This window comes from Sinohyriopsis cumingii, chromosome 17, assembly GCF_028554795.1.
Source record: "Sinohyriopsis cumingii isolate HCF-2022 chromosome 17, ASM2855479v2, whole genome shotgun sequence".
NCBI classification, from domain to species: domain Eukaryota; kingdom Metazoa; phylum Mollusca; class Bivalvia; order Unionida; family Unionidae; genus Sinohyriopsis; species Sinohyriopsis cumingii.
Window position 1 is genome coordinate 36960469 of NC_142977.1, and position 13510 is coordinate 36973978.

Sequence of the window (13510 nt, forward strand, 5' to 3'; positions counted from 1 at the left end):
CTTAGGAAGAAAAAAACCCGCCCAATTTTTTGACAACTACTTTACATGCCCGAAGCCTGTAGACCATTTAAACAGTCCTGCTTAGAGATCATGTAAAAATATCATGGGAGGTTTGTATAATTGATTATTTAGTAGTCAAATAAAAGGTACGGTTGTCAGATATAAGCGACCAACTTATCACAGATTACTTATCAGTTGAGAATAGCTAGGAAGAGGTGGTGTCAAGCCATTTAAACACTACTGTGGAAGAGCCCATAGGCTGATTTGCATATGTAAAATACACTAAGTAAAATAGATCTTTTTGTTCAAGTTTGGTAGTCATGGAGATGTGTGTTGAGGAACAAAAGTTACTGCAATGTTGAAACCATCATTATTCAAGATTATTGGTACGTTTGTGATCAGCGTCAGCATTTCCTTGATGTCAGATTCTACTCCATATATAATAATGCTTTTAATTTTTGCACACACTGCAAACACCATTTCAACATTAGTCATTCTGAAGTGTACAATATCTATTGACATAGCAACAACACCCCCACCCCCTTCATTTGCCACTCCCTTACAGCAGTGTATATGCAGAAAGATCATTTTCTGTGTTTAGAAAAATCAGCAAGCTGTTTGGGGAGGATTGATCATCTAGTCTCATATGAGTGCCAAGATAAACACAAATGACATGTGTATAACCATTAACACCCCCTCCAGAACATTGAAAGCAGTAAAGACTATTTCTGTTTAAGAAAATATTTGATTGTCCATTTTATTTTAGACAAAGAAACTATATATATATATATATATATATATATATATATATATACATACACACACACACACACACACACAGAGTGAAACCCCACTATAACCCAATAATTGGTGTGGTGTTCTGTCGTATTGGGGTGGGGTTCTCCCAATATAATTTAATTAAATTAAATTGAAAGTTCCACCCTGGCTTGTTAAGTTAGAAAGTTAAATTAGTGATGATGTAGATTTACAGCTCTGAGCCCCCAGTCAGCAATGCCGACGGTTAAATTACAGAGAACACGAAGATGAAATTCAATCAAATAACAATTTAATAAATGTGATAATTTAAAAACGATAACTTCCAAACACTCATCTTTCCCTCGACCAAGTGACAGCCTAATTCATCCCGTGATTTACAGTGTGAGTTCGATTTTCCCCCTGTCCTTGCATCTACTCATCTATTTCTTCCCGCTGATTCCTTCCTTCTTTCCGTTCCTCTAACTCCTTCTTTGTCTCTGTTCCCTCTCTACTATCTCCTCCAGCTTTGCTCCAGACTTCAACTTCTCCTTTCCCTCTCTATTATCTCCTCCTCCAATTCCGCTCCCAGACTTCAACTTCTCCCTCTTCTTCCCTCCTTTCCTCCGTCTCTCTATCCGAGACAACGGGACCAAACTTTAACTGATCTGTCCCTCAAAGCTTCCTGTGAAAAACCACAAGGCGTTAACAAATGTTTAATCGAACCTCACCTCACACTATATCGACAATTAACCATCAGATAGCTGTCACTGTTTCGGCCACGCATGCATACACATCGAAATTCCCACACACTTCTTGCTGGGTAAACAATGGCGTAATAACACAGTATCAGCGAATTGTTATACAGACATCAATACATTGCGTCACGTCAGTATATACACATATATATTTAATCTCATCGTACTACAATCTGACAAAATCAGACGCATGTCTGTACATTACAAATATTCAACAATGGCAAAATCTATAATCATATGTGTTAGTCTACTATAAAATACCCACATAGTAAATTACAATATTAACTCTTACGACGGCTGGCAAGCTATATAATTCTTTACAAATATCAACTCATTTCTTCAAAATATGCAAACATATTAACAAAACAAAGTAATTCTTCGTACTACGATTCTAGTACTAATAAAGTATACATACGACCTACAATTAAAATGCAGTCGCATTCCACAAAGACCGAACAAATATCTACTGACCTTTTGAAGCTTTCTGTACTTAGACCTTCCCGCTCTAAGAATTTCCCGCCAATAACGAATGGCTATTCGGAGTTACGCTAACCTCTTCTCTGGGTAATTTCTCTCAGCGAACTAACTTTTGCCGGAAAACGCAGGGATATCATTCTACCCAAATCAAGGTCTCTCCCCCATCTCAATTCTGATTGGGTGGCGCTGTGCCCCTGTCCAATTGTCTTAGCGGCCAGTTCAACCTGTCTGTCTGTTTGCAGGGGAAAGAAGTTAGGAAACTCCCACTTCTTCAGGCAATTTCTTTTGATCTTGGAAACATTTCGACACCTAGGTGATAATTGGCTGTCTGTGACTTCGCAACTCCAATGTCCGGTCCCTCGATTCTAGCCACAACAATCTTACGTAACGGATTAGTGCTAGCCTTCGGCAATGTTCGACATCAAACAATGACCCGTCAGAATTACCTTGATTATACATGTTTCAAACTGGGCTACTCTGGGTCGGGGTAAACATGACAATTGGGGGCTAAAAATTGGATCGTGTTAGTAACGGGGTTTTACAGTATTTTACTTTTTTCAGAGAACAACACATTGGTATATATACATGTATTCATGTCTAATGTATATGATGAATAGGGTATCAACACCGTTTGTCGTCGTGGCATGCAGTTCATCCATAATGCATTTAATTGCATTGAAAAATTGCACACAGATTTACAATATTCTTTAATTTTGTCCCAGATCATTGTGTCTGAATTCAGTTTCTAATATATAGCATGAACAGAATATTAACACTGTATACTTGCCATCTCATATCATACCATTGGTGCTTGCAATTAATCCATAATGCATGTAATTCAATTGCAAAAATTGCATACATGTTTAAACTATTCAATAACTTTGTCACAGATCATTATGTGTCTGAATTCAGTGGGAAAAATCAACATTTAAAAGTTTAACCCTGGTGATGCAGGAACTATATATTTATGGATGATATCACCTAGCTTTATATGTGGATACCATATTTTTATGGCACAGGATATTGACATCTACAGATATCAGCTGTCGGCCAATCATTAATCATATGTTAATAATATGGAGATGGCACAGGTTATAGGCTTATTTGACCAGGAAAGTCTGTAGTTAAAAGTGGACATCAATCTAAACAGTATGGTTGGTTTTGTTGTTTTTGTAGGGTTTAACGCCATTTTTCAGCACAAGATAGGCTATACATGGCAGCCAGTATTAATGGTGGAGGAAGAACCCGGGAAAACCCCAGAAAGAACCACTGACCCACGAAAAGCTACCGGCAAGCTTTCTCACATATCCACATTGGCTGAGCCCGAGACTCAAACCCACACAGACAGAGGTGAGATGGCAGTGATCCGTGACAGAGAGCGCTTAAGACCACTTGGCCACTCTGGGCCCTTTAGTATGGTTGCTGTTCAGTAGTTTTGCAGCTGCCTCACAGACAGTTGATGCTCTTTGCCATATATATCTATATATGGGGTAGTTTTAATTAGAATAAAGTTTGTTATGGTTTTGTGTGAATAGCAATGTACTGAATTTGCCAAAGGATATGAACTATAAGGCTTTTTTTGGCCCAAAAATTCACAAATTAAAAAAAAAAATTGTTGATCTGATAATAACATAGCAGAAAATATATCAACATTTTAAAAACTGCAATTGATTTTTTTAAAAAAATGATTTGATATGATGTCATTAAGCACATGCTCATGTTATCACACTTTGCTATAAAATGTTATTTTGTACAAAATTAAGGTGGTACACATGTGGCATCTAAAATATGTATATTTACAGAATATAAAGGTGTGCATGAGTAACCTTTTACTAAAACATGGTTTTGGTTCTTGCATGTGGACCATGTGAAAAACGATAAAAATTTAAGTGCGTCAGCATGTGTTGGTACCTTGCAATCTCTACACTGGACAAGTATTAACTACATCTAAACTGACGTTTCTGCTGCAGTAAACACATAAACTATATAATGACTATATATTCAATGTAACATGTATACAGATGGTAAAGTGAAACACTGAAATAAACGTTTAATTTAGTTTGCATCTTCATCAAAAACAGCACAGTGTACTGCTCCGGTGACCTAGTGGTTAGAGCATCTGCCTCAAATGTTGGAGGTCATGGTTTCGAACCCCAGCTGAGTCATACCAAACAAAGACTTATAAAAATAGGACTAGCAGCTGCCTTGCTAGGCGGTCAGCATTAAGAACTTTGTGTTAGGACTGGTTGGCCTGGTGTCAGGATAATGTGACTTGGTGGGACATCATGCTAGACATCACTTGAAACTGCCACACTGCATACATCGTAGCAATATGACTGAAAATTGCTAAAGCTATGTTAAAAAGTCCAAATTACATGCACACCAGCACACCAGAGAACGTGTTTTGTTTTAACAGAAGACACATTTTAAATCATATGAGAATTTATTTCCTGCAGGAGTTTACCACTTGTTTATGAGGTGTTGATATGCAAGTGCTCTGAAATGGCCATCCCATTCAGTAACAAATTCAAGTTTCACAGACAGTACAAATTAAACAAACTAAAAATGTACAATTAGTTTCAAGGAGTCTGGGTGTCAGCATAGACTCTCTTTGCAATTTTATTAGATTGTTTTCACAGATCCCTATGCATTTTGTTAAATATTTCCTTGTCTGAAACCAAAATGTGTGTATATATATATATATAGAGAGAGAGAGAGAGAGAGAGAGAGAGAGAGAGAGAAAGATTGGCTAAAAGATATTCAACTTCCCCTCCAAATATACATGGACGGAAAGGAAAATATCTATACCCCTCATATATACCCTGCAATACCAATAACTTTCAAGTTTAGTGAATTTCCAGCCAATATTTTTCAGTGATCGTAATTTACAGACAGAATGCACAGATGGATAGGAGGGAGTCATTAAATCTGCAGACACTAATGCATGTTTCTAGATTATGCTATAGATCATTTTCAGATACTATTTTTAGCTGGCCAAACCTATCCCATAGCTGCATCCGGTACGGTTATACACATTTGACATAGGGCAACTCGAGTGACCTACACTTCTTATATGAATAGAACTTTCATCCTAGAAGATGATGAATGCCTCGAATAGTTCCGTCAAATATTCAATTTAAAATTTAAAAAAAAAAACAAAAAAAATATTATTAAATGATATAATAGTTGAAACAGGAAAAAAACAAAAACAAACCGAAAACAACAAAAAAAGATATTACAAATACAAATTACATTATATGTATATATATATATATATATATATATATATATATATATATATATATATATATATATATATCCAATTATACATGTACAGAAGATGGTAAAACATAAAATAAATAAAAAGAATACAGCACAACACAACAAGTAGAGCAGGAGGGCCTCCCCAAATGGTCTGAAAAGATCAGCTGAGGAGAGCACCCTCCCAAAAATCTTACAAAGGAGTGAGTGGAGAGTGGATTATGGCTATAATTTGGTTACAGAATTTATGTTTTGTGCATTTTGGTTTGTATACTAGCCTTAGATAATAGTTGGCAGTTTAACATTATCTGACCATAACTTTGCTCCACGTCAAGTTTACAAAGGTCTTCAGGGAATGCTTCTTTAAGGTCTTCATGGAACATTTAGAAAGCAAGGGTCAACTATAGTGCAGGAATCAGTCAGTCAGTATGTAGTACTAGTAGGGTTCATATTGAAATCTTTTATATAAGAAGTGAAACCCTCTTGTCTAAATCCCAGTTTAGGTTTGTTAGTAGTCGCTGGGCACTGAAAATCAATCACTGGCCACTTATTTCTTGGTAATGTTGCAAGTGCCAGTCACAGAGTGTAGATGACCAGGCACTGGGTCACAGGACTGCCAGTACAGATCACTGGGTATGGAGACTGGTATCAGTCTCCTGTTTTCAGTCTCTAGTCACCAGATATTGAGTACCAATAGTTATTGGACAGGGCACTGGCTTTTGACCACCACTTTAATAAAAGGGATCAGTCTGTTAACACTCTCTGCTCTATATTTCCATTCAGTCCCTGTGGGGAATGGTCATCAAGTTTTGCTGATCCAACATGGGGAAGGGTTTAGGTCCACACCCGTTTTCTTGATGTTCCTGTTCATCCCTTTTGGGGCTTGGGGATTCCCACCACCAAATGTTGAGTTGGACAAGTCCTCTTTTCCTACTATAATTGTCATGCCATAGATCTTCCCTGCCTTCTCTGACATTGCTATTGAGGGATGGGAAGGGGGGGCTGCCACTTCCCACCTCCTGTAACAAGATGAATCAATTCCTTTCTCGATAGAGATAAACAATAGATTAGTCCCTCTTTGAGCAAAAATGGGATGAAGACCCTCAATTTCCTGCGGTGGGGTGGAGACAGTAGTCTTGTCTCACCCCTAGAGTGAAGACAGGATAAGGAACTATCAGTTTGTTTGACATAAATGAGTTCCCAGAAGAACCAGTCATGTCGGCTCCTCTTTTGCGGTTTGATCTTTGTCCCACCTGAGAGGGCAGATAATGGAGGAGGAGAAAGTATGGACCTTTGTCAAGGTAGTAAACAAGATATACCACCACCTTCCTCCAGATCTATGTCCAAAACCTTTGGGATTGTCCTTCTCTAGGATGCTCCCTTATTTATTGATGCTATGGGAGCTAACTCTGAACTTGTCATGAGGTTAAAATAGGTAGCCAGACAGCAAAAGGGGTAGTTTGTCCCCTCTTTGACCTTTGGTTTTAGCCTTCAGCTACATTCCATTTGCTTACTTGACCCTCAAGTCCCTGCCTTAGTCTCCATTGCTTCCCAGGGATTTTGGCATGGACCTGGGCTCGTTTTCCACATAAAGTCTCTTGAAGCTTTGAAACTGAAGGCTCAGACACTAGTTATCATAGGCTGTCATGCCAGTCTTTTTTTTGTCTGCATCCTTCAATCTGCTGAATGAGGAATCATTATCTCCATGTGGGTAAATTCAAGAAAAATAGAAACTCAGAATATACAACCAAAACTTTAATGACATTAAGTGTTAAACCTAAACACCATTGAAAACAAAACACCTTATTCCTATATTTGGTGAAACTTGGACAATCAAAGCAAAATAATTAGAAAATCTTGCTTTTTCTTAATCTTACATTGAAAAATTCAATGCATGTCTGATTTGGAAAGAAAGTAGTTAGCTCAGCATAAATGAATGCCGAAAATTGAAATAAATTATACCTAATACCTATCTAGTGTAATCAACTGATTTCTCACTATAGAGAAAATTATTATTGCACAAGAAGTAAACTCAAAGTGATGCCAAACTATTGAATTAATCAATAAATCCTGTGCAAATTAGGCAGTTCAACCTCCAGACGTGTGTGCATTAAAGGCAAAGGTCTCAGAAATTCTTAATCACTCATATTTGGACGCAGATTGTTTTTCTGGGACTTAGAAAATCACTTAGTCGGAAGTCCTTAGTTGGGCGGCAAAATTCATAGACTTGCCAGTCGTGCTTTATCCAACTGCTGAGTGGGAAAATGTAATGATTAATCAAGCTGTGCTGATATTTACAATGACAGAACTCAATGGCTGAAGGACCCCATGATGAGTGTGTTGCCATTGTAACAGTACATCAAAAGGACAAGGCTGCTGGGTGGGAAAATGTGCTGATATTTAAAGTGAATGAATTCAGAGGCAGAAAGACCCAGAGAATACATGTCATTTATAATAGTACATGTATGTCAAAGAACATGATTCAGTAGCTGGGCAGCAAGTTCAAAGATGAGTGGCTGTTAGGTGGGAAGATGTGCTGATATTTACAGTGATTGAATTCAGAGGCAGAAAGGCCTAGAGAACTACATGTGCCATATTGTGGTTATTTATAACAGTATGTCAAATAAACAACTTAGCTTTTGTTATTCTGTTCATTTCCGAGTGTAGCTGAATAAGGAGTGCATGTGACAAGGCATGTTGAGACTTGGACAAAATGCCATTTACAGATTTGAAGAAGTATTTTGGGGTTAAACGGCAAATTGACAAAGATTGTAATGACATTCAGAAGAGTGCTGAAGTTGCTAGAACTTAATGGTTTGGAAAGAACAGAAGCCAAGTGTAAGAAAGTGCATTATACCTGGCTTCTTTTGGAATATGGCCTTTCCTTGGATTGACGAAATTCAGTCTCACTATGATGGACAAACAAGTACTGTTGTGTCAGTGGTATAAAGAAAGTTTAAATTAAACTCAGTGGCAACCAATAGTTCTTCTAATCTGCAAAGTTCACATTCTCTGGGCGGGGACTGCAACTTTTGCTGGTGGGACTCTTATTTTTATCAAAATGGGTGTCATCTCCTTGTTTTAAAATCCTATCTAGACCTCTGAAAGGGTTCAAGTTCAACAGTTTGGTGAAAAACATTCTTTGTTTTGTTGTTTCAGCTGTTTGTTTTGATGTCTCTTCACTTCATGACTGCAAGCATTTCATTAAAATCTGTTAACTCAACACAAGCAAGATTTATTTTCAAGAGTGTCCCACAGCTTAATGTTTTGATAAATTTGGGTACAAAAATCTGCTCTCACATGCCACACTTAGTAAAATTTATATCAGATGAATCAGTTTTGGTTTGTCCTTTCATTTGAATTAGTTCTGTTCATAATTCAGCTGACAGTCTTCTGTAATTGTTTTACATGATGTACTTGAGAATACTCATTACTTCTTTGGCACTGATTCTCTCTTGGTCGACTGTAACGAGTGATCAAAACCATCCTGTGGCATGTCAGTCATAACATTTTGCTGGAATAGTGTTAGGTTTGAACACACTGTGAATGCATTCAGAATCCATACGTTGGGGAATTAATTGTGTATATTTGCATGAATAATCCGTATACACAGTACTGCTTGGGCTGGGATGTCATCATGTAATAAACATTTCACTTCTGTCCTTTTGAAATGACTGCTTCACATGTGGCTGTAAGAAACTTTTTGCTAATGTGCCGGGTGGTGTAAAAAAAATCTATCAACTTGTTGCTTCATAGTAATTTACAGCAAATATCTTATCTGCAATGGGTTACAGTTTTCATCTTTATTATGCTTACCCTTTGACATGCTAAGTATTGCTTTATCAAGAAGCAAAAGGATAAGTATTATTGTAAAAAAAAAAAACAACCTTTATGATTATAAGCATGCATCTTTATTGAGAAGCTGAACTTGAGAAATTTACCACACTGTTGTTTACTCAAGGATCGAGTTGCCCTTTTCAACCCCATTTAACTTGCTAACTTATAATAAGCAGTATTGCCTTGGGGCAGTTGAGTTGAAGAAGCTTAGTTGATGACACCTGTTGATTGCTGGAGAAAGAAACAATGTAGAAACAAGACCTACTTAACTTGAAATTAAGTTTAGTCTGTGTCAGCTTTGTTGTTTTAATAACAAAAAAATCCCTGTCTAAACTAGCCATAGTGACTTTTGAATTTTACTTCATTAGTGTGTTTATTTTGACAGTTTAATGGATAAACAGTTTTTGTTTTTATTTTGGTGGAATCTGACACCATTTTTAGCACCTGACAGACTATACGTGTTGGCCAGTTTATTTTGTTAGAGGAATAACTTGGGTCCAGTGAGAACTATGGACTCATGGGCAGCAAATGGCAAGCCTTTTCACACACCACATTGGTTGAGCTGAGACTTAACTAATGCCTGCGTAGGATTGATGTGTGAATTATCCGTATAGGCAAGTGCTTAGACAACTCTGCCATCTGGGGCCTCAGATGGATAATCAAATCAAAGGCACTTTGATATAATTATATTTGGGATATCCTATGGTCAATGTCTGGTTGCTCATATCATTAAAAAAAATAAAAAAAATATGTGTTGGTCAAAACTTTCCAACTGTATGCCAAATACAAAATATATGGGCATGAAAAGACAAATTCAGATAAGCAGTTTAAAGTAGTCTAAGGGTACATTCTTGCACTCTGGTGTTTAATCCTAAGGGCACTGTTAGTAGGTGGATGAGGAACAAAGATAAGGAACATGGTTTAATGTGATTTACAAAAGTTATTTTTTCAGTTCCTGAGGTAAGAACATATCTCTGAATGGCACTCATAGTACTCTAACTTTCTTACAGTTTTCCGGTTTGAAAAGGCCAGGATGAATATTCCACACAAGATTCTGACTCCTAATGACCCTGGGAAACTCTTTACAAAGGGCTTGACAGAAAGTGACAGCAGTGGTGACTATATAACCCCCCAGTCTTCAATGGCAGAGGTACCGTATGTTGTTATTTGAAATGTTTATTAGCTCTATCATGAAATTGGTAAAGTTGGTATTTTATCCAGATTGGCATATTGCTTGGAGGAATCGGCACCATACCTTATAGTGACAGTTGCTTAGCAAGCTATAAATACTGTACGATGTCATTTTCCCACTAGGCATTGCGCCATCAGCGATATTGTTTTTGGACCAACATATGATATGGTATTTAGTAAACTTTTATTGTTGTTTCTTCATTATCTAATTGTTTATTTTTGTGTGCTCTCAAAGAGGGACTTTTAAATAATTATAGTGGAACAATGTTATGGAAATTGCACTGACTGTTTCTGCCATTGCTTTTCCCTGCAAAGATGTAGGATGATGATGATGATAATAATAATAATAATAATAATAATTGTTGTTGTTGTTTTTCTTGTTGTTGTTATTATTATTATTATTATTATTATTGTTTTTATAATTTCATCTTTCTATGATCCAGTTGCAAATCTTTGGAAGTTAATTACAGGACTTAAATACATTTTAATTATAAAAATCCCTTTCAAATTAGATCTTAAATGCCCCACACCTCTCAAAAAAATCACTTAATTTTAAATGATAGTAAAAAATGTTTTCCCCATTTTAGAGAACTGACTAATTCATCATTTAATTGCAGTTTTGTTACAGTAATGATACAAAGACTCAAGGGCCTTAACTGATAAAAAGGCAGTAAGCTCACATATCTTTTTTTTAAACCTGCACTTCAAAATAAAATGATTAAATGATAATGTGAAAATTAAGGCGATGTGTGTGCGAGTCTATTGGGGTGCATAGGTCATTTCGTAACTTGGTTGTTTTGTACCCAGCATATCTACACTTGCTGTTGTATTTTCCATTAACATTAGTTGAATTTAGAAGAAAATAATTGCTTATATTTATAACTGTGTATTATTATTAAAAATGAAAATGAAGTCAAATTTTAAAATCAATGAAAGAACAAAAAAAATCATAAATAGCAGGAGGGGGGAAAGGTCAAAGATGCATCAACTGTAGTTGTCAGCTTCATTGAAGGTGGAGTCCTTGGCATTTGCCTGTAGAGGAAAATTGATCACTCAATAGTGAGTCCAACCTTCCCGTTGCAACTGAAGTGCAGTCATCTTTTAAACCATTTTTGAATCGAGGGACTATCGTTCATTGCTGTGTTCATCACACAGAGAATCTCCATTAAGGTCTATTTTGTTTCATCAGTCATTGCCCATTGTCTGGTCACTGGGTAATGGTCACCAGGCACCAGTCAGTGGTTAGTCTCATTGAGTGTCTATCACTGTTCAAGGGTTATCGAATGATATGTCAGGTGACACTTACCATAGGTCTTTCACAAGGAACCGAGCAAGTACTATGACCAGGCAATGTGCCAGGTGACAGCCAGGTACCTGGCATCATTAACCAGATAATGTATCAAGTGACAGTCAACCATTGTTCTTTGGTTATTGAGTAATGTTGCAGGTGACTGTCACCAAATGTCTTTCACTAGGAACCAAGTACTGTCACTGGGCAATGTGCCAGGTGACAGCCACTAGCAACAGATACGTAGCAACAGTCACCAGGTAGGTAATGTGTCAAGTCACATTCACCAAGTGTCTGTCATTGGTCACTAGGCATTGGGTCACCAGGCACCAGGTGCTGATAACTGGTTTTATTGACAGGTACTGATTTACTTGTTTCTAATAGTAGTCACCATTCAGTGAATACTAGGCACTGTTCACTGGTCATTGGATTGGACACCAGCAGTGTGTTTAAACTTGCCAAAAAGTCCTGCGTCCCCAATAGAACCAGTAAGCCAAAATTGCTGCTGGTCCTGTCCATAACCAACTGGTCCTGCATTTCATCATACACGAAGACAAGATTTAGTCACTGATTCAGTGGTAACTTAAGGTATACATAAGTATCAGCCCTCATTAAGGTTAGTTATAGAATGAAACATGGAACTTAATAAAGAAACAAAAATAAGACCACTATTTACTGACAAGGACAATGATGCTTACTGTCCAGCTGAATAAAGATTCATACATAACTCCTATAGGCTAGGTATCATAATTTAACCATTGATAACAAGTTTGAATAAAAAGCCTGACATATTAGATTTAGACTGAGCCCTCCAAAGGTGAGCATGTGGTAACAGATGTACAGCTGCTCATGAAATTAGGGCTGTGGAAAGTGGATTTCCAGCATTGGATTACTGGAACTGAATCAGATGCATCCACATCAGCAGAATGCAGCTGAACAGTAATAGTTCATTCAGCTCAGCATCGTGAATGATATCCATGTCTGTTGCTCAGTGGATTTTCCCACCAACATCTTGACATATAGATAATTTACCTAATTCAAACATCTGCATGAACTAGTTTTCTTTAAAACTAATTTAAATTTGTACTTATGTATGTTTGTAATATAATTTGTCTAACAAGTAGACCATGTTTGTTTATGTATGGCACGTGACATATCCCATAGCTGCTTAAACCTGTAGCAAAAATAAGCTGTTTCTTAACTCCAGGGCCAACATGGCTGATTACATCTACACAGACCACTCTAGTTCAGGATATATGGACTGAGTAGCATTGCTCTGCATTTATTCAGATGGTGTTGAAATCATTCATGCATGAAACTTCAATATCATTTACAATACTGAGCTATAACAGCATTGTAATGGTCTTAGCATGTATCGTGTTGCTATATTCCATGTGAATTCTCTAACCCAACTATCATTTTCATTTCATTGTGTAGTATTCCTTATAAATAGTTCTTTTCTCTTTGGCTGTGTTGGGCTTTTTCAGTCACTGCTCACTACCAGGCCCCCAGATACCTTCACATGTTGACGTTGTAGAAATAGTAGTAGCATGTGACATCAGACATCACATAGATGCAGAATAGTCTTTATTTTGGAGCTGCAAGTATCTAGTGAATGCAGATTAAACACGAGATATTTATTTGCTCATGCAGCACAAATTCATGAGTAGGAACAACGGGTTAATCTCTTGCCCTCCACTTCCCCATAATCATAACATACCCAGACCTGCCATTTATCCTAATTTACTCAGGATCATCCCAAATTGTTTGTTTAAATATCTTAAAATTCAGAATTTTTAAAACAAAAATTCAGATTTTTAAAAACATTTCATCCGATTTGAACTGGAAATGTATGAGAGCAAAGAACAGGAAATAGACATATATACTATCTTGAATGTCAGTGTCTTTATTTACTTATTTTGTAATTGCTAAATTTAAGACCCAT

The 13510-nt window shown here is 36.9% G+C and overlaps 1 protein-coding gene across 7 annotated transcripts in view; it reads left to right on the forward strand.

Annotated features, from left to right (window-relative positions):
• LOC149778438 (ras-specific guanine nucleotide-releasing factor RalGPS1-like) overlaps nt 1-13510 on the forward strand; it is a 137918-nt gene that overhangs the window by 30495 nt on the left and 93913 nt on the right. For all 7 annotated transcript variants that reach the window (XR_016415498.1, XM_089939267.1, XM_089939268.1 and 4 more), the window contains one exon: nt 10097-10236. Coding sequence is in view for 6 of the 7 variants with exons in the window: in XM_089939266.1 (XP_089795392.1) it covers nt 10097-10236 (140 nt within the window). In the remaining variant the exon portion in view is untranslated. The remainder of the gene's footprint in view (nt 1-10096; nt 10237-13510) is intronic.